The 25,190-nt window shown below is 43.9% G+C and overlaps 1 protein-coding gene across 3 annotated transcripts in view; it reads left to right on the top strand.

The window, feature by feature from the left end:
* SPOCK3 (SPARC (osteonectin), cwcv and kazal like domains proteoglycan 3) overlaps positions 1 to 25,190 on the top strand; it is a 594,136-nt gene that overhangs the window by 326,050 nt on the left and 242,896 nt on the right. For all 3 annotated transcript variants that reach the window (XM_040418639.1, XM_040418640.1, XM_040418641.1), the window contains exon 4: positions 8,944 to 9,058. In XM_040418639.1, the coding sequence (XP_040274573.1) occupies positions 8,944 to 9,058 (115 nt within the window). The remainder of the gene's footprint in view (positions 1 to 8,943; positions 9,059 to 25,190) is intronic.

The following is a 25,190-nucleotide window of genomic DNA, read 5'->3' as shown; positions in this document are numbered from 1 at the left end:
CGCAAAATGGCGGCCGGCGGTCAGCCCAGGTACATGTGGATGGAAAAATCACTCTGGCCACTCTAAAAATAGCCAATCCCTATCAAAAAAGCAGCTCAGCTGCAGTTGTTCAGATGAATCACAGGTGGAGGAGAGAAATTTGCTTCCAGTTATTCAATTATCCCTGCCTATTCTCGCCCTAGCATCAGCTGCGTCTATCCCTGTTCTATTCACATCGGGAGTGAGCACGTCCCGACGTGCGCACAAGCTTATAAAGAGGCTGAGTCACATGCTGCACTTGGCCAATCACAGCCTTGCCAATAGTAGGCATGGCTGCGATGGCATCTTAGGGCAAGTAGTATGATGCATGTTGATTGGCTGCTTTGCAGCCTTTCAAAATGCGCCAAAATACATGCCGAACGACGAACCCGAACCCGAACTTTTACGAAAAAGTTCGGGTTCGGGTCCGTGTCACGAACACCCCAAAATTCGGTACGGACCCGAACTATGCTCGAACTGTTCGCTCAACACTACTGGCAGTGTTACACTGACAGGCAGCCTATTATGTACTGCTTTAGGTATAAGGTAGACTTTGCAGTTATAGTTGGACTCCAGCTGTCAAGGCAGTCCATCGGCTCTGTTGGGCTTATAGAGGGAGTCTACTTCCTCTGTAAATCCACTTAGATACTGTGGTCAGCATCGGCCATGGTCTCTGAGGGGTTAAATGGTCAGTAGGAGGAAGAGGCAAGGAGACTCCCTCTGCACTCTCAAAGCTGCCCATGCAGTCCTCTGGTAAAACAGTTATGGCCTTGCATTTTCCTTTTTTTTGTGGCAGCACACACAACTTTAACCATGACATGCTTCAACAAAGATGAATACTACATTTACTGTAATCACTGGTTTCAGTGTATTATATTATTGGTACCGTTCATCACTATGAGCCTCACATTTAGAGGTTTATGAAGATTAATATCAGGCATGCTTCCAGAAGACACTCACTGTATTGAAATTTCTCTATATAACAATCATGTTATTCGATAAATTTACAGTAAAATGACAATAGCTGTACAAAGGGATTGCTAGGGGTTAGAGAACATTTGAAATAATTATTTGGCTATTTGTCTTGTGTATAGTCTTTCCAGCATTTGGCTATACTGAAATTATGCATATGCAATATCTATCTAGATATATTTATATGTACATTTGTGCATTTCAGTAAAAATGTTTTTCTCTGTCTACTATAGAAATGACCACATTTTAAGATCGTTGTCATGTTAGATTAGTTTCCCACCTATAGTAAAGCTTTCAGACAAGCTGTTCCGGCAGAGGTTATTGTCTGTCGAAACCCGGTGCTCTTGCCGGAAACTGCCCAAATCCCCGCTGGATACCATTATACTCCGTGGGCTTTTGTGGTGCATGGCCTTATCTGGATATGCTGGATACAGAAAACTCTGGCAGGCCTCTCTCCGTGTTCAAATGGATGAGGTAAGTACAGTATGTTCTTTTTTTTTTTTTGCTGCCATTCAGGGAAAATAGATTTGTTACCATGAAGTGAAAGGAAATTCGGCTTTGTAGCAAATTGAATGTTTCTTGAAATTCTGATCAAAGTCAATTCGTTTGGCTTCGATTTGCTCAACACTAATCATGATGCCACTGCAAATCTTGTGCAGACACACATTTCCATTATATGTGCACAGGCGATGTCTGTGACCTTTAGGCAGCGGCATCATCCACTGAACTGCACATCCTTCTGAAGCATGTGCAGTTTAGTGGATGAATCCGCTGCCCACAGAAGGTAATAAACGGCACAGGGGCACGCATGATGACATTGCTGAGCCTAGGAGGTGGAGAGAAGAAGAGGAGGGTAGGAGCGGCTAGGGTGCAAATAAAATAAAAAAATAATAAATTGGACGATCTGTCACCCATTCTATGCTGTTCTGACTGAGGGTAGCTAAAGTGGTGACAAATGCCATTAGCAAAATGCTGCTCAGTTATTCAAATTGACGAAGCCATTTTGCTAAAATATGTAGGGAACAACTGCAGCATGAGCACTGGAGTCTATTCAATACACAGGATGTGCTGGGGAGTCCTCATTAGTGATGCACGAACATCTGCCGGGATGGTTCACGAATGCGATCACACGATCAAATGTTCGCGAACCTCAAGTTCGCGGCGGGCCCCATTCATTTTAAAGGCAGGCGAACCTGAAAACCTTCATCTCATATTTGCAGCCAAGAAATAATTACTAGAAGTGCACAAATAGTCCCACAACATGGACAGTGACATACCAGATGTATTATTCGAATTTGTGATCTCCATTCATTATTTTTTTCTATGCGAAATATCGGCAATATAATTTTTGCGTATGCGCATGCGCACACCAGTTATAATTATTTTTTCCAATACCGTTTGTCACTGTGTGTAGCAGAGGGAACGCAGCAAAACAGAAAACAAATGCTGCAGTACCCAAATGCACTATATAGAAAGTATATTATTTGTATACACCCCGCTTCTATCAGTTTTTTTGGGGGGCGACTGGTATATCACAACAGATATAATTATTTTTTCTAATTGCGTTTGTCACTCTGTGTAGCTGCAGTATCGCTGCAGAACCGCACACAACTGCTGCACAATACAAATCCACTATAATATGCTTTCTATGTTAGAAAGTATATTATAAGTGTATTACACCCCTCTGTATGTCACACCTATCAATAGTACACCTATACCAGTCCTTAAAAGGACTTTTTTGGACCTATTTGATAGCGTTTTTGTCCTTAAGGCTGGGTTCACACGAGCGTGTCCGGATTAGTTCCGGATGCGTCCCGGTGTGTTGCGGCAAACCCGCGCGAGTAGGAATGCAATTGCAGTCAGTTTTGACTGCGATTGCGTTCCGATGTTCAGTTTTTATCGCGCGTGTGCAATGTGTTTTGCACGCGCGTGATAAAAAACCGACTGTGGTACCCAGACCCGAACTTCTTCACAGAAGTTCAGGTTTGGGTTCGGTGTTGTGTAGATGTTATTATTTTCCCTTATAACATGGTTATAAGGGAAAATAATAGCATTCTGATTACAGAATGCATAGTAGGTGATCGATTGAGGGTTAAAAAATAAAAAAAATTAACTCACCTTCTCCGTTTGTTCGCGTAGTTCTCCCGGTCTTCAGTTCTTTAAAAAGATGAACTATGGGCTAAAGGACCTTTGGTGACGTCAGATCACATGCTCCAATCACAGGGTCCATCACCACGGTGGCGGTCTGACACCCCTCAACCCCATCTTTTAGATGTTTTTGGCAGCCACTAGCACTGGAAACTATACAGTGGATGGAGCAGGAAACAGAAGGATCCATCCAATGTCCACTGGCCATGGCAAGGTACTACAGCTTAGCTCCCAGTGAAATGGAAGCTAAGCTGTAGTATGTCGGTGTGAGAAACTTCCATTAACTGAACAGTTTTCAGGGCCAGTGGCTGCTGGAACTGGCTGACTTGTGGTGGTGTGGTGTGTCAAACCCTTACTGATCTGATACTGATGACCTACCATGAGGATAGGTCTTTAATGTCTAAGTACTGGAAAACCCCTTTAAGTTAGACAGAAAATCACTTAGAAACCAGCAGCAGTCTGTCATTCTGCCCATCTGCAGCAGCTCTTCTCTCCCCCCCCCCCTCTATCCATAGACTTTTATGTAGTCTGATCTTTCACTGAATATGGATTTGAGCAGTGAATTGGGAGTTAAGGCGGGTTCAAACCACACAATGTTACAGCCGATTGTCAGGAAGGAAGCGGACTTTGATCTGAATTTCAGGGGAAATTTGATTCACCGTGAAGCCGAATTTCCTTGTGATTCATGGTAATGAATTAATTTTCCTTGAAATGGAGGTAGGGGGAATTAAACTCACCTCATCCATTTGATCACGTAGAGGCCGTCGTGGCCATCTTGATTGAAGTTCCAGCGCGAAATCCTGCGCACAGTGATATATGACGTCACCACTTTGGGCAGCATGATGACATCATCATGTAAGGCTCGGGATTTCGCACTGGATCTTCAATCAAGATGGCTGCAGTGGCCTCTACGTGATCAAATGGATGAGGTTAGTACTTAATTTTTCTCACCAGATTAACCACTAAAAGCCACAATGTGCATCAGCGATGAACGCGGGATCTGAGGGGTTCAATGATGGGGGTGGCGCAATCGCCGTTCCCCCGTCATTGCGCCCACTAATTACAAAGAAATGTGCTTTATGACAAAGTAATTAATCACGAAGCCAATTCTTTGTAAAATTCAGCGAAGCAGCCGTATAGAATATTCTTGAACTTCGTTCATCTCTACATATGCTCATAACCCTCTTTTATTGAAGTAAATGTACATTTTCAAACTGAGTTAAATACAAGATGATGGACCAATTTTTTCCTTAAATAGAATTTGTGAAGAAGAAAAACTACTGATAATCGTGCACGCCTAACGTTTTGTTAATGGCAGGTAAGGCCAGTTTCACACTGGCATTTATTTTTTTCCGGCAAGCTGTTCTGGAAGGGGAACAGTCTGCCGGATGCGTACTACAGTATAGACACCTGTGCTGCCGGAAGTTCGCTCAGCCTGCCCGAAAAGATAAACGCTAGTGTGAAACTGGCCTAAGGAATTATGTTGTCTTTCCTTAGCCCCTGGCTTAGTGATCTGTAGTAAAAACTTACAATATTTTCCTTTCCTTATCTGATCTAAACGGAACACCAGGCTTTCAACTTGTTGAATCAAATGAAGTTCTACTGAGTAATAGTGCTTGTAATAAAATCGTATACCTTTATACCTTCTTCATATGAACCTTTTTACATTACATTTCTTTAGGTGTCACTGCTAAGACCAATGAATCTGACCCCTTTGTATGACCTTATAAATTTTTATTGCTTTTTACCGGCCATTACTAATTAATAATGAAATAATCAAATAAAATAGATATCTCACAATTATTGCACACTTTAATCTAAAAGCAATTCTTCTTTAAAAGAAATACTTTATTCTACTGGGGTGACTTGAAGGGTCATATCTTCTTTTATGCATGACTAAGTCAAGTGAATATGTAATTACAATTTGCTAGATAATCTTTTTCTTTGAATATGACAAAATTAAAAGATAAATATTTAATGGAAAACGCTATATCAAAGGTACTTGCACATAGATATGTTATCTTGCAGTTATGTTGTGAAGGATACTTGAAATGAAATTCTGAAGCAACTGATTTTACATTAAAAAATAATTACAACAGTGATGCATCAATGAAGTAAAATTATTCCCTCGTTGGCAAATCACCAATCCCAGAATTCTACCATTTTTACATATCTAAAATATTTAAAGAGTAGCTGCACTTTTGCAAAACTTATTACATGTCATAGAAACATCAAAATATTTGACCTGCGGGAGCTCCAGTGCTGAGACCCCTGCTGATTGTTAGAATGAGGAGTTAGAAGTGCTCAGCCGAGTGCTACCCTATGTAAGCTAAACGGCCATATTCCAAGTAGGCAAAATGGTGCAAAATGGATTGTGCTGAAAGAATACTTGGCGTATGGTCCTGTAGTTGTAACTTGCTGTTGTTACATACAGTCAGGTCCATAAATATTGGGACATCGACACATTCTAACATTTTTGGCTCTATACACCACCGCAATGGATTTGAAATGAAACGAACAGGATGTGCTTTACTTGCAGACTGTCAGCTTTAATTTGAGGGTATTTACATCCAAATCAGGTGAACGGTGTAGGAATTACAACAGTTTGCATATGTGCCTCCCACTTGTTAAGGAACCAAAAGTAATGGGACACAATAATAATCATAAATCAAACTTTCACTTTTTAATACTTGGTTGCCAATCCTTTGCAGTCAATTACAGCCTGAAGTCTGGAACGCATAGACATCGCCAGACGCTGGGTTTCATCCCTGGTGATGCTCTGCCAGACCTCTACTGCAACTGTCTTCAGTTCCTGCTTGTTCTTGGGGCATTTTCCCTTCAGTTTTGTCTTCAGCAAGTGAAATGCATGCTCAATCGGATTCAGGTCAGGTGATTGACTTGGCCATTGCATAACATTCCACTTCTTTCCCTTAAAAAACTCTTTGGTTGCTTTTGCAGTATGCTTTGGGTCATTGTCCATCTGCACTGTGAAGCGCCGTCCAATGAGTTCTGAAGCATTTTGCTGAATATGAGCAGATAATATTGCCCGAAACAATTCAGAATTCATCCTGCTGCTTTTGTCAGAAGTCACATCATCAATAAATACAAGAGAACCAGTTCCATTGGCAGCCATACATGCCCATTCCATGACACTACCACCACCATGCTTCGCTGATGAGGTGGTATGCTTAGGATCATGAGCAGTTCTTTTCCTTCTCCATACTCTTCTCTTCCCACCAATCTGGTACTAGTTGATCTTGGTCTCATCTGTCCATAGGATGTTGTTCCAGAACTGTGAAGGCTTTTTTAGATGTCGTTTGGCAAACTCTTATCTGTCCTTCCTGTTTTTGAAGCTCACCAATGGTTTACATCTTGTGGTGAACCCTCTGTATTCACTCTGGTGAAGTCTTCTCTTGATTGTTGACTTTAACACACATACACCTACCTCCTGGAGAGTGTTCTTGATCTGGCCAACTGTTGTGAAGGGTGTTTTCTTCACCAGGGAAAGAATTCTTCGGTCATCCACCACTGTTGTTTTCCGTGGTCTTCCGGGTCTTTTGGTGTTGCTGAGCTCACCGGTGCGTTCCATCTTTTTAAGAAGTTGTTTTGGCCGCTCCTAATGTTTTTGCTATATCTCTGATGGGTTTGTTTTGTTTTTTTTAGCCTTATGATGGCTTGCTTCACTGATAGTGACAGCTCTTTGGATCTCATCTTGAGAGTTGACAGCAACAGATTCCAAATGCAAATAGCACACTGGAAATTAACTCTGGACCTTTTATCTGCTCATTATAATTAGGATAATGAGGGAATAACACACATGTTATGCAATGGCCAAGTCAATCACCTGACCTGAATCCGATTGAGCATGCATTTCACTTGCTGAAGACAAAACTGAAGGGAAAATGCCCCAAGAACAAGCAGGAACTGAAGACAGTTGCAGTAGAGGTCTGGCAGAGCATCACCAGGGATGAAACCCAGCGTCTGGCGATGTCTATGCGTTCCAGACTTCAGGCTGTAATTGACTGCAAAGGATTGGCAACCAAGTATTAAAAAGTGAAAGTTTGATTTATGATTATTATTGTGTCCCATTACTTTTGGTTCCTTAACAAGTGGGAGGCACATATGCAAACTGTTGTAATTCCTACACCGTTCACCTGATTTGGATGTAAATACCCTCAAATTAAAGCTGACCGTCTGCAGTTAAAGCAGATCTAGTTTGTTTCATTTCAAATCCATTGTGGTGGTGTATAGAGCCAAAAATCTTAGAATTGTGTTGATGTCCCAATATTTATGGACCTGACTGTACATGGACGAAATTCCTTTTTTTTTGTTATGTATATTTTTTCACTTATTCTTCAGATTCATTGAGCAATAAAATGCATTTGGAGATACATGGCATGTCTCGTGATTGCAATGTCCATGTGTTTTTAATAAGTTGTTTTACTATGTATTAACATAGTTGAACTTACAATTGTGTACCTATTTGACCCAGCACTGATTTTGGTGTTTATTTGGTACCGTTTCTTACCTGACAAACACCTTCAGCAGCTCATCCTTTCTTCTGGTCTCTACTCTAACGGTCCTAACTCCCACACTTCAGATTTAGCAGCTCCTCCTTTCCTTTCCTCCTTTCTCCTGGTCTCTACTCTTAAGGATCCTAACTTCCACCTTCAGATTCAGCAACTCCTCCTTTCTCCTAGTCTCTACTCTTAATGATCCTAACTCCCACCTTCAGCTTTAGCCTGAACTCTTCCTCTCCTCTTTTTGTCTCCTCATCCTCTTTTCCCTGTTGTTAGCATTGTAATGGCAAAGAAAAAGCATAGGTCCCAGCTTCATAGCCATAAGTCATCACTAGACAATACATTTAAGCAGCACAGTGTTGTGGGTAATGGGCCACTTTGTATTTTTACAACTTTCCCAGGCTCCTGAACGGAGTACCAGCTTTACTGCCCTGGACTTTCCTAGCACTTGGTCTGCCATTGATTATTTGCCAGCTCAATGTCTGCACATAGCTTTCTGTAGTGATTGTATTCTGATAAGTGGAGGCTGTACAATAATCTGAATTAGAAAAATACTACCATTTCTACTATTATTTAAGAGCTCAGCTGTTATAGAGGTGTGTCAATCTTTTTGGAATATACAGGCCTTTTACACTGGCCAGTGCAGCAATCTTTCAAACCACTGTTGACATTTTACCTGTGTATTGCAAAACTGTTGCATATAAAGACCACTGATCTTTGGGGAGAACTTTCATGATTTGCTTAACTGTCTGTCTGAAAATTCTAATTTTCTGGTTGATAAATTAATGGGTTTCATAATGTGCAAGCAGAATAGCTGTATAGTAAGAATTTACCCTGTTAAACATTGGTCCATTTTTTTCAATGAATATCAGTTTATGTTTGTACTACACAAATATCACAGCTTCAAGTTTCATGGCTTAAATCAATGGACGTAATTCTAGTCTGTTTTTCATTGGTTGTCAACCTATGGTTAGACGTTTCAGTGACATTTCGCTATATGGCAAAAAAAAAAAGTTATAGCCCATTAATATAATGACCTCTAATTGACCACTAAATCCTAACAGATTTGTTTTAATGCACATAAACTAAAATCAGGCCCTATGCCAGAAATAATCCCGGAAATATGCAAGTCAATTATTGGTTCATGAATGACTCGTCTCACATTGAGTTTTGGTTTCCATTCCTACAGATGAACATATGAAAATTAATGGTTAATTCATGTAATCAATATTTTAGCTGCACTGTTTTACTTGGCGTTTTTAATAGTTTGCTTGTTTCTTTTCAGCCCTTGATCCAGCAAAAGACCCTTGTTTGAAAATGAAATGTAATCGCCATAAAGTTTGCATTGCCCGGGATCAGGAGACTGCGATATGTGTCAGTCAGAGACATCTTACACAAAGGTATGTGTGTCTACATTGTGCAACTAAATGTTGTGCAACATACAGTAATAATAATGTTGGGGAAAAGGGTATAATGTCAGTCTAAACCTATTACACTAAGCTTTTCTTTTTGTGTAGCTAGGTTAATGAAAATTGAAACAAAAAATTTACATTAGCGTGAGTCCTTGTGAATGGGGCCTTTGTTGCATCTTTATATTTCTCTGATTTCACTTGGAAGCATACAGAGACAAAGGACTTATGTATCTGGCAGGATGAAAATTAAAGCTTGATCCAATGGATGTACTTGTATATAGTATTGTCCCATAGACATAGACTTGTATAAAGTATTGTCCTATAGACCCATTACTTTTAGAGGAGAACAGCTATGTACATGTGACACCAACATATATTCATTCTTGTGCTAATGAAGTCTCACGTTTGCAGCAGCCATATTGAAAGAACCTCATCAGAGGCAATACATTCTAATGCTCATACGTAGATGGGGATCATGTTGAATATGAGTTATGTATTTGAACAAATCGGGTTCGTCCAAAGCAGGATGAACCGGTAGCAATGCTTGATAACTTTCCACTCCAGCACAAATCAAGGAAAGTGTAAAGACAAATTAACAAAATCTAATGATTTGAATATGTAATAAATCTTGTTGTAATAGGGTGTGATTTTTTAAAAGACAATACTAAAGAAACATTTTTCTTCCTTTTTTATGAATCAGAGGCTTTTTTTGTGGAAACGGACGATGTGAAAATGCAGTCATTGTGATGAGTGTTTCTCTGATAAAAACAAGTAACATATTTTTCAGACTATAAGACGCATCTAAAATTTGGAGGAGAAAAATAAAACAGATATATTTTTCATCAGACCTCAGATAAGACCCCATTCTTCATTAGACCTCAGCTCAGACCCCAAAAGCAGACCCTCAACCTCCATCAGCCTCAGATCAGACCCCCAACCTCCATCAACCTCAGATCAGACCCCCCTTAGCCTCAGATCAGACCATCCATCAGCCTCAGAACAGTCTCCATCAGACTCAGATCAGACCACCATCAGACTAAGGTCAGAACCCATCAGCCTCAGATCAGACCCCACCAGACCTCAGATCAGACGTTAAAAAAAGTACACAATACAGTATTTATTTTTAACATTTAAAAATTTATCATTGCACAATTTATCTTTTTAATGTCTTCTTTTATTGTGGTATAGGATATGTCATCCCTGGTGCATTCAAGCCTGTATCAAAATAGATTTTATCCATATTAATTTAATCCATTTCATAGAAATCAATTATTATACTATAAGCTTTATTGACCTCACTGTACTTTCTCTGGCTAAGTATACCAGTAGAGTTGAGCGGACACCTATATGTTCGGGTTCGGCAGGTCCGGCCGAACTTGAAAAAAAAGTTCGGGTTCGGGACCCGAACTTGACCTGAACTTGACCCCGAACCCCATTGAAGTCAATGGGGACCCGAACTTTTGGGCACTAAAATGGCTCTAAAATAGTCCTGGAAAGGGCTAGAGGGCTGCAAAAGGCATCAAAATGTGCTTAAGAGCATGACAACTGTTCTGCAAACAAATGTGGATAGGGAATCGACTTAAAATAACATAAAATACAGAAAAATTTAAAATAACAATCTGGATCTAGGAGTAGGAGGTTGAGGAGGCGGTGGATGGGTGGATGTGGCGGTGTAGATTGATGTGGTGGTGTAGGTGGAAGCGGCGGTGAAGGAGGAATAGGTAGCCAACACTGATTTGTGTTATTTTTTATTTTTAAATTGGGGTATCCTCCAAAATATTGGGACATATAACAAAATAAAACAAAGAATAAGTGCACTTGAGTACAAGAATGGATGGTTGAGGCTGGTATAAATGTCTATTCTGCACAAGGTATGGACAAGTCCTGTGGGATCCATGCCTGGTTCATTTTAATAAACGTAAGCTTGTCCACATTGGCTGCGGCCTGTGATAATGCTCTCTGCCGTGCTAAACACGCGTTCACACTATACACTGGCTGCAGGGCAGGTCAGCACCTCCAAGGCTGACAAAGCTTTTCCACATTTTGGCCATGCTAACCCTGCCTTCTCAGGTGCTGGTAGTGCCCCAGCTGCGTTGGTGACCTCTTCCTCCTCCTCTGCCTTCTCCCTGTGCTTCCACTGTTCCCCCGCTGTCAGGTGGGAATGCTATCATCAGCGTGCGCTTGTAGTGGCGCATCTTCCGATCAGTAACAGATGTTTTCACTAAATTTTGTTCCCTGTCAGCAATGCAGAGCAGGGGTTCATTAACGGCAAAAGGGTGTTTATGTCACCCAGCAATAGAACAGAGGATTTTGAGAGATTTAGGCCCCCGTCAACCAGGCACAGCAGGGGTTCATTCACGGCAAAATGGGGTTCATGTCACCCAGCAATAGAACAAAGGATTTTGAGAGATTTAGGCCCCTGTCAGCAATGCAGAGCAGGGGTTCATTCACGGCAAAAGGGGGTTCATGTCACCCAGCAATACAACAGAGGATTGTGAGAGATTTAGGCCCCAGTCACCCAGACACAGCAGGGGTTCATTCACGGCAAAAGAGGGTTCATGTCACCCAGCAATACAACAGAGGATTTTGAGAGATTTAGGCCCCTGTCAGCAATGCAGAGCAGGGGTTCATTCACGGCAAAAGGGGGTGCATGTCACCCAGAAATAGAACAGACGATTTTGAGAGATTTAGGCCCCTGTCACCCAGGCACAGCAGGGGTTCATTCACGGCAAAAGGGGGTTCTTGTCACCCAGCAATAGAACAGAGGATTTTGAGAGATTTAGGCCCCTATCACCCAGGCACAGCAGGGGTTTGTATACGCCAAAAATGGTAAAATGTCACCCGACAATTGAAAATAAGAATTTTTTCAATTTAGGGCACTAAAATTGGCACTTTTTTTTATTAAAATGGGTCTAAAATAGTCCTTGAAAAGTCTAGAGGGATGTAAAAGGCAGTAAAATGTGCTTAAGAGCATGGCAACTGCTCTGCAAACAATTGTGGATAGGGAAATAACTTAAAATTAAATAAAATAACTAAAAATTACAAATTATTAACCTGCAACTCAGAGAAGGATGTGGATATGGAGTCGGAGGTTGAGGAGGCGGTGAATGTGGTGTTGTAGGTGGAGGCAGCAATGGAGGAGGAACAGGCAGCCAACAATGTTTTTTTTTTTTTTTTTATTGGGGTAGGTAGCCCCCAAAATATTGGGACAAATAAAAATAAATAAAATAAAGAATCATTGCACTTGACTTGAGTACAAGAATGTATGTTTGATGGTGGTATAAATGTCGATTCTGCACAAGGTACAGACAAGTCTTGTGGGATCCAAGCCTGGTTCATTTTAATGAACGTGAGCTTGTCCACGTTGGCTGTGGACAGGCGGCTGCGTCTGTCTGTAATGACGCCTCCTGCTGTGCTAAATACACGTTCAGAGAGTACACTGGCTGCAGGGCAGGCCAGCACCTCCAAGGCATACAGGGCAAGCTCAGGCCATGTGGACAATTTGGAGACCCAGAAGTTGAATGGGACAAAACCATCAGTCAGTACGTGTAGGCGTGTGCACAGGTACTGTTCCACCATGTTGTTCAAATGCTGCCTCCTGCTAACACGCTCCATATCAGCAGTTTGGGCCGCTTGTTGCGGCGAGGTGACAAAGCTTTTCCACATGTCGGCCATGCTAACCCTGCCTTCTGAGGTGATTGCGCTGACACAGCTGCATTGGCGACCTCTTCCTCCTCCCCTGCCTTTGCCTTGTGCTTCCACTTGTCCCCCGGCGTCAGTCGGGAATGCTCTCAGGAGCGCGTCTACCAGTGTGCGCCTGTAGTCGCGCATCTTCCGATCACGCTCCAGTGAGGGAATTAAGGATGGCACATTGTCTTTGTAACTGGGATCCAGCAGGGTGGCCACCCAGTAGTCAGCACACGTTAAAATGTGGGCAACTCTGCAGTCGTTGCGCAGGCACTGCAGCATTTAGTCGCTCATGTGTGCCAGGCTGCTCGCACAGTCTCTCCAGCATGTGCAAGGTGGAGTTCCACCTGGTGGGCACGTTGCATATGAGGCGGTGAGCGGGAAGGCCGAAGTTACGCTCTAGAGAAGACAGCCGAGCGGCGGCAGGATGAGAACGCTGACGGCCGGCACTTTATACAGCAGCTCAGACGTGTCGGGGTAGTTGTGAATGAATTTCTGCACCACCAAATTCAGCACATGCGCCAGGTAAGGGATGTGCGTCAAACCGGCTAGTCCCAGAGCTGCAACGAGATTTCGCCCATTATCGCACATCACCAGGCCGGGCTTGAGGCTCACTGGCAGCAACCACTTGTCAGTCTGTTGTTCTATACCCCGCACAACTCCTGCGCGGTGTGGAGCCTGTCCCCCAAACACATTAGTTTCAGAACGGCCTGCTGACGTTTACCCCTGGCTGTGCTGAAGTTGGTGGTGAAGGTCTGTCGCTGACCGGATGAGGAGGTGGTAGAAGAGGAGGAGGAAGCCGAGTAGGAAGAGGAGGCAACAGGAGGCAAAAAATAATGCCCTGCGATCCTTGGCGGCGGAAGGACGTGCTCCAAACAGCTCTCCGCCTGGGGCCCAGCCGCCACTACATTTACCCAGTGTGCAGTTAGGAAGATATAGCGTCCCTGGCCATGCTTACTGGTCCACGTATATGTGGTTAGGTGGACCTTGCCAGAGATGGCGTTGCGCAGTGCACACTTGATTTTATCCGATACTTGGTTGTGCAGGGAGGGCACGGCTCTCCTGGAGAAGTAGTGGCGGCTGGGAACGACGTACTGTGGAACAGCAAGCGACATAAGCTGTTTGAAGCTGTCCGTCTCCACCAGCCTGAATGACAGCATTTCAAAGGCCAGCAGTTTAGAAATGCTGGCATTCAGTGCCAGGGATCGAGGGCGGTTAGGTGGGAATTTATGCTTTCTCTCAAAGGTTTGTGAGATGGAGAGCTGAACGCTTTCGTGTGACATGGTGAAGATGCTTGGTGACGGAGGTGGTGTTGTTGGTGGCACATCTTCTGTTTGCTGGGTGGCAGGTGCCAACGTTCCTCCTGAGGTGGAGGAAGAGGCCGAGGCAGCAGCAGAAGAAGGAGCAGGAGGGGCCTGAGCTCTTTCTTGGTTTTAAAGGTGCTTACTCCACTGCAGCCCGTGTCTCGCATGTAGATGCCTGGTCATGCAGGTTGTGCTAAGGTTCAGAACGTTAATGTCTCGCTTCAGGCTCTGATGGCACAGCGTGCAAGCCACTCACGTCTTGTCCTCAGCACATTGTGTGAAGAAGTGTCATGCCAGGGAACTCCTTGAAGCTGCCTTTGGTGTGCTCGGTCCCTGGTGACGGTGGCCAGTAGCAGGCGAACTGTTTTGGCGACGGCTTCTCTGCTTTTGCACCCTGCTCCCGCTTTTGCTATGCTGTTGGCTTGGTCTCACCACTGCCTCTTCCTCCGAACTCTGAAAGTCAGTGGCACGACCTTCATTCCATGTGGGGTCTAGGACCTCATCGTCCCCTGCATCGTCTTCCACCCAGTCTTCCTCCCTGACTTCCTTTTCGGTCTGCACACTGCAGAAAGATGCAGCAGTTGGCACCTGTGTTTCGTCATCATCAGAGACGTGCTGAGGTGGTATTCCCATGTCCTCATCAGGAAACATAAGTGGTTGTGCGTCAGTGCATTCTATGTCTTCCACCCCTGGGGAAGGGCTAGGTGGATGCACTTGGGAAACCCTGCCAGCAGAGTCTTCAAACAGCATAAGAGACTGCTGCATGACTTGAGGCTCAGACATGTTCCCCGATATGCACGGGGGTGATGTGACAGATTGATGGGCATGGGTTTCAGGCGCCACCTGTGCGTATTCTGCAGAAGACTGGGTGGGAGATAATGTGAACGTGCTGGATCCACTGTCGGCCTCCCAATTGACTAGCGCCTGTACTTGCTCAGGCCTTACCATCCTTAGAACGGCATTTGGCCCGACTAAATATCGCTGTAGATTCTGGCGGCTACTGGGACCTAAGGTAGTAGGTTCAGTAGGACGTGTAGCTGTGGCAGAACGGCCACGTCCTCTCCCTGCACCAGAGGCTCCACCAACACCACGACCATGACCGCGTCCCTTATTAGATGTTTGCCTCATAGTTAGCGTTCACAAAGCAAAGTAAAAAGTGGTTAAGTATGTTAAAAATAATTAACCGCAAATATAAACCCTGATGTAGGTTATTGCACTCTATTATTTATTTTTTTACTTTATATGATAGCGGTATTTGTGGCCTAAATGTGACACTCACTTATGCACGTCTTATCCCAGATGTGCAGTATATCAGAGGCTTTTTTCAACCTAGTAACCAAAAAGCCGTATTTATGGCCTAAATATGACAGTCACTTATGCACATCTAATACCAGATGTGCAGTATATTAGAGGGTTTTTTCATCCTAACCAAAAAGCTGTATTTCTGTCCTAAATGTGACAGTCACTTATGCACGTGTAATCCCAGATGTGCAGTATAGTAGAGGGTTTTTTACCCCAGTATGCCAAAGCCGTATTTATGGCCTAAATGTGACAGTCACTTATGCACGTGAAATCCCAGATGTGCAGTATATTAGAGGGTTTTTTACCCCAGTATGCCAAAGCTGTATTTATGGCCTAAATGTGACAGTCACTTATGCACGTCTAATCCTAGATGTGCAGTATATCAGAGGCTTTTTTCACCCCAGTAACCAAAAAGCCGTATTTATGGCCTAAATGTGAGTCACTTATGCACGTGTAATCCCAGATGTGCAGTATATTAGAGGTTTTTTCACCCTACCAAAAAAGCTGTATTTCTGTCCTAAATGTGACAGTCACTTATGCACGTGTAATCCCAGATGTGCAGTATATGAGAGGCTTTTATACCCCAGTATGCCAAAGCCGTATTTATGGCCTAAATGTGACAGTCACTTATGCACGTGTAATCCCAGATGTGCAATATATTAGAGGCTTTTTTCACCCCAGTAACCAAAAAGCCTTATTTATGGCCTAAATGTGACAGTCACTTATGCTTGTCTAATACCAGATGTGCAGTATATTAAAGGGTTTTTTCACCCTAACCAAAAAGCTGTATTTCTATCCTAAATGTGACAGTCACTTATGCACGTGTAATCCCAGATGTGCAGTATATTAAATGGTTTTTTACCCCAGTATGCCATAGCCGTATTTATGGCCTAAATGTGACACTCACTTATGCACGTGTAATCCCAGATGTGCAGTATATTAGAGGGTTTTTTACCCCAGTATGGCAAAGCCGTATTTATGGCCTAAATGTGACAGTCACTTATGCACGTGTAATCCCAGATGTGCAGTATATGAGAGGCTTTTTTACCCCAGTATGCCAAAGCCGTATTTATGGCCTAAATGTGACAGTCACTTATGCACGTGTAATCCCATATGTGCAGTATATGAGAGGCTTTTTTACCCCAGTATGCCAAAGCCGTATTTATGGCCTAAATGTGACAGTCACTTATGCACGTGTAATCCCAGATGTGCAGTATATGAGAGGCTTTTTTACCCCAGTATGCCAAAGCCGTATTTATGGCCTAAATGTGACAGTCACTTATGCACGTGTAATCCCAGATGTGCAGTATATGAGAGGCTTTTTTACCCCAGTATGCCAAAGCCGTATTTATGGCCTAAATGTGACAGTCACTTATGCACGTGTAATCCCAGATGTGCAGTATATTAGAGGGTTTTTTCACCCTAACCAAAAAGCTGTATTTCTGTCCTAAATGTGACAGTCACTTATGCTTGTCTAATCCCAGATGTGCAGTATATTAGAGGGTTTTTTCACCCCAGTATGCCAAAGCTGTATTTCTGGACTTGCAAATAGCCTATGCTGGTGCACTATTGTTGCATAAAATGGCTGCCGATCATTGTGGCGAAACCAACCTCGCCACTGGGTTTCGGAGGGGCCTGGCTACCAGCCTCTGCCCTCCTCTATCCTCTTATCCAGAGCCTGACTCCCCACAGGCTACCCCAGCAGAAGAGCTGGCATCTGGGCAGAGCACAGTCAGCCTCTGCCCTCCCCTATCCTCTTCTCCAGAGCCGGACATCCCACAGGCTACCCCAGCGGAAGAGCTGGCATCTGGGCAGAGCGCAGTTGGCCTCTGCCCTCCTCTATCCTCTTCTCCAGAGGCTGACTTTCCACAGGCTACCCCAGCGGAAGCACTGGCATCTAGGCAGAGCGCAGTCGGCCTCTGCCCTCCCCTATCCTCTTCTCCAGAGCCGGACTTCCCACAGGCTACCCCAGCGGAAGAGCTGGCATCGGGGCAGAGCGCAGTCGGCCTCTGCCCACCAAGTACCTACAGCTCCAAGCTAGAGAGCAACAAGGAAGCAAGGAGTAGCAGATGCTCCCTCAACAGCTGGGGACATACAGAACAGAGCCAGTCCCCAAAATTCAACAGGTCCAGTATTGGGTTGTGGGTGGACTGCCAGACTAACTCAGATACCGACCGGCATGAAGTCAGGTATCTGGTTAGTCTTCCCTGGGAGGGGGAGATATGTGGCGAAACCAACCTCGCCACTGGGTTTCGGAGGGGCCTGGCTACCAGCCTCTTGCCTCAGAATTATGGCCCATACTAACTTTAAAGGAGCAGACAGACCGGACGCACAGCTTAAATCTGTCTTTGCAATTGTATTTGTGTATTCTGAGTGCCATTCACCTAATGATATGCACTCAGACTTGAGCTATCTGGGAATATGTTAAATGTCTGTGTTTGCGGTGGGGGTGTGACATTGTGTGTTTGGGTGGTGATTCCTGTCCTGTTGTATCCACATGTGTATTGGCGATTTCCCTTTGTCCTGAGAGATAATTGAATTACTCCTCGGGTGTCTCCAGGGCAGAGAGGAGGAAACCATGATGCATTGTGGGGATGTATTGTGTCTGTCTATCCTGCAGTGCTGCATATCTGTCCTGTGTCACAGTCTTCATTCTGGTCCCCTAGGGGCGTGTCCACCAGATGGGGACCTTCATAAATACGGGCGGGTAGCCCTCAATAAAGTGTTCCTGTTTTATCCTTCATCATGTTGAGGCTGATGTTTGGGTAACTGATCGACGCTGGGGATTGCTATACGCTGAAGATTTGCTATACTCCCCTGGCTATAACTACTAGCTCTTTTAAGAGCTGTTCCTGCTCTCTGCATTTAGGAGAGGTTCACCCACGGGAGCCTGGAGCCTTGTCGTAGGTCCAGGGTGGGTAGGAGACGGTGAGACCTCAACCAAGCTTCGGCGGTTCATGGGGTCTGCAGTGCGTACGGTGTCAAGTGGAGTGCTTGGAGTCCTCGAAAAGCACTAGGAGCAACTATCAACGGAGGTACCCGGTCTGGGTGCTAGGAGTTCCGTTACAATCATGTATTGATATTGATTAACTGAAGAAAAAAAAGTTCGTTTTCAGCAGTAGTCGGCTCAGGGCAGGCTTAAAAAAATTGTGCACTGCACCCACAAAACACTTTTTCTGTAGATCGCTGAGTACATAAACCAGTTCTTGATAAGATTTCTCCCTTATCTCTCCCTCACAGCAGCTGCAGCCTCTCCCTACACTAATCCGAGCAGAGTGACGGGCGGCGCTATGTGACTCCAGCTTAAATAGAGGCTGGGTCACATGCTGCAGTTGGCCAATCACAGCCATGCCAATAGTAGGCATGGCTGTGATGGCCTTTTGGGGCAAGTAGTATGACGCTTGTTGATTGGCTGCTTTGCAGCCTTTCAAAAAGCGCCATAAAAATCGCCGAACACCGAACCCGAACTTTTACGTAAATGTTCGGGTCCGGGTGCCGAAAACCCTAAAGTTCGGTACGAACCCAAACTTTACAGTTCGGGTTCGCTCAACTCTATATAGTTATTCTTTTATTATAAAGTGAAAGTTTTAACAATGTTAAAATGGGTTCATAGGTGTAACTAGAGGGTACAGCCCAGTGAGGCAAAAAACACAGTGTGGTACTATAATTATTTACTCCCCAAGAAAACAAACAAAAAACACACAAAACCAGATATAGTCCACAAATAAATACATCTTTATTAATAATAGAATTGAGCGGACACCTGGATGTTCGGGTTCGACGGGTTCGGTCGAACTTCGGAAAAAAGTTTGAGTTCGGGACCCAAACTTGACCCGAACTTGACCCCGAACCCGAACCCCATTGAAGTTAATGGGGACCCGAACTTTTGAGCACTAAAATGGCTGTAAAAATGTCATGACAAGGGATAGAGGGCTGCAAATGTCAAAATGTGGTTAAGAGCATGGCAAGTGCTCTGCAAAAAAATGTGGATAGGGAAATGACTTTAAATAACATAAAATACATAAAAATAAAAATAAATTATCTTGATCTAGGAGGACCAGGTCCATATAGAGTAGGAGGTTGAGGAGGCGGTGGATGTGGCGGTGTAGGTGGAAGTGGCGGTGGAGGAGGAGGTAGCCTACACTGCATTTTGCTTTAAAATTTATTTTATTTTTTTTAAATTAGGGTACACCCCAAAACTTTGGGAAATATAACCCTCCAGTCGTGCTAAACACATGTTCAGACAATACACCGGCTGCAGGGCAGGCCAGCACCTTTAAGGCGTAAAGGGCAAGCTCAGGCCATGTGCCCAATTTGGAGACCCAAAAGTTGCAGGGGATGACCCCTGTCAGTTAGTTCGTGTAGGTGTGTGCATACTTACTGCCCCACCATGTCGCACGTCCCCGTGATGTTCACGATCCAATTTGATATCTGCTCTATCAACTTTTGATGTTCTTTTATGCGCCTACCATGGTGATTACGGGTGGCGGGGAATCAGGGTTCCAGGCTGGAGAGGGAGCGTGAGAAAAAGAAACCAAATTTAAGGGAGATAAATTAATTTAAAAAAATTGGGATCGAGAAGAAATGTGGGAAAAGCTATTGAGGCGCAAATGTGGGACAAATTATAGAAGCCCAAATGTGGGCCAAAAGAAGGGGCGGAAATGTGGGAAAAGCTATGGAGGCGCAAATGTTGGCCAAAAGAGTATAGCGGAAATGTGGGACAAAGTATTGAAGCCTAAATGTGGTACAACTTGTTTAAGTTTAAGCATTGAATCAAAGAAGGTGGCGCGCATCAATTAAAGAAGCATTGCAGAAATTTTATTCCCTGTCACCTATGTAGAGCAGGGTATTATTCAAGTCTAAAATTGTATAATGTCAACCCAAGAATGTAACAGAAAAATGACAGAAATTAATTAACCTGTCTACTTGGTAGAGCAGGGGTCTATGACAGAAAACAATTGTTTATTGTCACCCGAAAATGTAAAATAAAAATTATTGAAATTTATTAAGCTGTCAACTAGGTAGAGGAGGGGTATATTACACCCAAAAATTGGTGAATTTGACCATAAAATGTAACTGACAAATGTTATTTTTTTTTTTTACCGGTCAAATAGGTATAGCAGTGGTACATCACACCAAAAAAATGCTGAATTTCACCAGAAAATGTAACTGCCAATTTATTTATTTTTTACTGGTCTACTAGGTATAGCAGTGGTTCTTCACACCAAAAAATTGCTGAATTTCACCAGAAAATGTAAATGACTAATTTTTTTTTTGTTAACCGGCCTACTAGGTATAGCAGTGGTACTGTATACCCAAAAATTGGTTAATTTCACCCGAAAATGTAACTGCCAAATTATTATTTTTTAAACGGCCTACTAGGTATAGCAGTGGTACATCACACCCAAAAATTGGTGAATTTCACCATAAAATGTAACAGACAAATTGTTTTATTGTTTAACCTGTCTACTAGGTATAGCAGTGGTACTTCACACCCAAAAATTGTTGAATTTCAACTGAAAATGTAACTGAGAATTTTTTTTTTTTGTTAACCGGCCTACTAGGTAAAGCTGGGGTACTATACACCCAAATATTGGTGAATTTCACCCGAAAATGTAAATGACAAAGTAGTGAAATGATATAAAATAAAACACGTACAAAAAAAAAATTGATTTATGAGGTGGAGTTCCATATGGAGTAGGAGTTTGAGGAGGCGGTGGACGTAGCGGAGTAGGTGGAAGCGGCGGCGGAGGAGGACGAGATAGCCAACACAGGTTTCTGGTTTTAATTTAATTTTTTAAAATTAAGGTACACTCCAAAAGAGTGTGAAATATCCAAAATACAAACATGAGCAATTGCGCTGCAGTATAACAATGGCTGGTTAGTGCCGGTATACATGTCTATTCTGCACAAGGTACAGACAAGTCCTGAGGGATCCATGCCTGGTTCATTTTAATGAATGTGAGCTTGTCCACATTGGCTGTGGACAGGCGGCTGCATTTGTCTTTGATGACATCCCCTGCAGTGCTAAACACATGTTCAGATAATACACTGGCTGAGGGGCAGGCCAGCACCTCCAAGGCATAAAGGACAAGCTCAGGCCATGTGCCCAATTTGGAGACCCAGAAGTTGCAGGGGCTGACCCCTGTCAGTCAGTTTGTGTAGGCGTGTGCATACTTACTGCCCCACCATGTCGCACTTCCCCGTGATGTTCACGATCCAATTTGATATCTGCTCTATCAACTTTCGATGTTCTTTTATGCTCCTACCATGGTTATCACGGGTGGCGGGGAATCAGGGTTCCAGGCCGGAGAGGGAGCGTGAGAAAGAGACCACATCCAAGGGAGTATTCATTTTTTCAAATTTAAAATTATAGAGCGTAAATATGGGACAAGGTATTAAAGCGTAAAAGTGGGACAACTTTTTAAAGTTTAAGCATTGAAGGATGTGTCGCGCATCAATTAATGAAGAATTCCTTAAATTTTATCCCCTGTCAACTTTGCAGAGCAGGGGTTTCTATCTGGCAAAATTTGAAAAATGTCACCTGACAATGTAATTGACGATTTTTTAAATTTATGTTCCTGTCACCTATGTAGAGGTGCCCCAGTGACATCCACCATCCATTTGGATATCTTCTCTATTAACTTTCAATGTTTTTTTCTGAGCCTACCATGTTGATCACGGTTATCGGCGAATCAGGGTTCCACGCCGGAGAGGGAGCATGAGAAAATGAGACCAAATTTAAGGGAGATAAATTCAATTTAAAAAATTGGGATCGTGCAGAAATTTGGGAAAAGCTATTGAGGCACAAATGTGGGACAAATTGCAGAAGCCCAAATGTGGGCCAAAAGAGTCAAGCGGAAATGTGGGAAAAGCTATTAAGGCGCAAATGTTGTACAAATTACAGAAGCCCAAATGTGGGCCAAAAGAATCAAGTGGAAATGTGGGAAAAGCTATTGAGGCGCAAATGTTGGCCAAAAGAGTATAGCGGAAATGTGGGACAAATTATTGAAGTGCAAATGTACAACTTGTTTAAGTTTAAGCATTGAATCAAAGGAGGTGGCGCGCATCAATTAAAAAAGCATTTCAGAAATGTTATTCCCTGTCACCTATGCAGAGCAGGGGTTTATTCACGTCTAAAATTGTATAATATCAACCCAAGAATGCAACAGAAAAATTACAGAAATGAATTTACCTGTCTACTTGGTAGAGCAGGGGTCTATGAAAGAAAACAATTGTTTATTGTCAATGTAAAATAAAATTTTAGAAATTTATTAAGCTGTCAACTAGGTAGAGAGGGGTATATTACACCCAAAAATTGCTGAATTTCACCCTAAAATGTAACTGACAAATGTTTTTTTTTTTTTCGGTCAAATAGGTATAGCAGTGGTACATCACACACAAAGGCCTCAAGCACACGACCGTTGTTGTGTTCCGCGTCCGTTGTTCCGTTTTCCGTGATTTTCTGCGGACCCATTGACTTTCAATGGGTCCGTTGAAAACTCGGATAATGCACCGTTTGTCATCCGTGTCCGTGATCCGTGTTTTCAGTCCGTCAAAAAAAGGCAAACTTGACTTAGATTTCTTTTTTACTTTTCATGTCTGGTGATCCTCCAAAAATCAAGGTAGACACACGGAAACAAAAACGGAAACGGATCACGGAACAACGGAACAGCTTTTTGCAGACCGCAAAAAAATACTGTCGTGTGCATGAGGCCAAAAATTGTTGAATTTCACCAGAAAATGTAACTGACAATTTTATTTTATTTTTTTACTGCTCTATTTGGTATAGCAGTGGTACATCAGACCCAAAATTTTATTGAATTTCAACAGAAAATGTAAATTACAATGTTTTTTTTTTATACCGGTCTACTAGGTATAGCAGTGGTACATCACACCCAAAAATTGGTGAATTTCTCCCGAAAATGTAAATGACAATTTTTTTTTTTTTAACCTGTCTACTAGGTATAGCAGTGGTACTATAAACCCAAAAATTGATGAATTTCAGGAGTTTGAGGAGGTGGTGGACGTTGCGGTGTAGGTGGAAGCGGCGGTGGAGGAGGATGAGGTAGCCAACACAGGTTTTTAGTTTTAATAAAATTTTTTAAAATTAGGGTACACTCTAAAAGAGTATGAAATATCCAAAATACAAGAATGAGCAATTGCGCTGCAGTATAACAATGGCTGGTTAGTGCCGGTATACATGTCTATTCTGGACAAAGTACAGACAAGTCCTGAGGGATCCATGCCTGGTTCATTTTAATGAACTTGAGCTTGTCCACATTGGGTGTGGACAGGCGGCTGCGCTTGTCTGTGATGATGCCCCCTGCCATGCTAAACACACGTTCAGATAATACACTGGCTGCAGGGCAGGCCAGCACCCCCATGGCGTAAAGCTCAGGCCATGTGCCCAATTTGGAGACCCAGAAGTTGAAGGGGGCAGACCCATCATTCAGAATGTGTAGGCGTGTGCACACATACTGCTCCACCATGTTGGTGAAATGCTGCCACCTGCTATGACGTTTTATATCAGCTGGTGGTGCTGGTTGTTGTGGCGTGCTGAGAAAGCTTTTCCACATTTCGGCCATGCTAACCCTGCCTTCTGAGGTGCTGGCGGTGCCCTAGCTGCGTTGGCGACCTCTTCCTTCTCCTTTGCCTTCGCCTTGTGCTTCCACTGTGCCCCCGCTGTCAGGTGGGAATGCCACCAGCAGCGCGTCTACCAGTGTGCGCTTGTACTCGCGCATCTTATTATCATGCTCCAGTGAGAGAATTAAGGACGGCACGTTGTCCTTGTAACGGGGATCCAGCAGCGTGGCCACCCAGTAATCAGCACAATTTAGAATGTGGGCAACTCAGCGGTCGTTGCGGAGACACTGCAGCATGTAATCTCTCATGTGTGCCAGGCTGCCCAGAGGCAACGAAAAGCTGTCCTCTGTGGGAGGTGTATCGTCTGTGTCCTCTGTATCTCCCCCAGCCACGCACCAGTGATGGCCATGAGCTGGTCTGGGTGCCACCCTGCTGTGAACATGGTTTCTCCTCTTCCTCATCCTCCACCTTGTCATCCTCCAGAACTGTGCCCTGCCTGGATAATTGTGTACCTGGCGTTTGTGGGTGCAGGAACCCACCCTCGGAGCCACTTGTGAATGACTGACCGGAAACCCTACGAAATGATCCCTCTTCCTCCTCCTGTGCCACATCTTCTTCCATCATCACCAGGAGCGTTTTTTCAAGGAGGCATAGAAGTGGGATAGTAACGCTGAGAACAGCGTTATCGGCACTGGCCATGTTGGTGGAGTACTCGAAACAGAACAACAAGGAACACAGGTCTCGCATTGATGAGGCCCAGTCATTGGTGGTGAAGTGGTGCTGTTCCGCCGAGCGACTCACCCGTGCGTGCTGCAGCTGAAACTCCACTATCGCCTGCTGCTGCTCGCACAGTCTGGCCAGCATGTGCAAGGTGGAGTTCCACCTTGTGGGCACGTCGCATATGAGGCGGTGAGCGGGAAGGCCCAAATTACACTGCAGCGCTGACAGGCAAGCAGCAGCAGGGTGAGAACGCCGAAAGCGCGCACAGACGGCCCGCATTTTATGCAGCAGCTCTGACATATCGGGGTCATCTTTAAGGAATCTCTGCACCACCAAATTCAGCACATGCGCCAGGCAAGGGATGTGCGTCAAACTGGCTTGTCCCAGAGCCGCTACGAGATTTCGCCCATTATCGCACACCACCAGGCCGTGCTTGAGGCTGACTTGCACAAACCACTCATCGGTCTGTTGTTCAAGGGCCGTCCACAGCTCCTGCGCGGTGTGGGTTTTTTCCCCCAAAC

The sequence above is a fragment of the Bufo bufo genome, chromosome 2 (genome assembly GCF_905171765.1).
Source record: "Bufo bufo chromosome 2, aBufBuf1.1, whole genome shotgun sequence".
Taxonomy (NCBI): domain Eukaryota; kingdom Metazoa; phylum Chordata; class Amphibia; order Anura; family Bufonidae; genus Bufo; species Bufo bufo.
The sequence above is the reverse complement of the archived record's forward strand: the minus strand, read 5'-3'. Positions and strand labels throughout refer to the sequence as shown.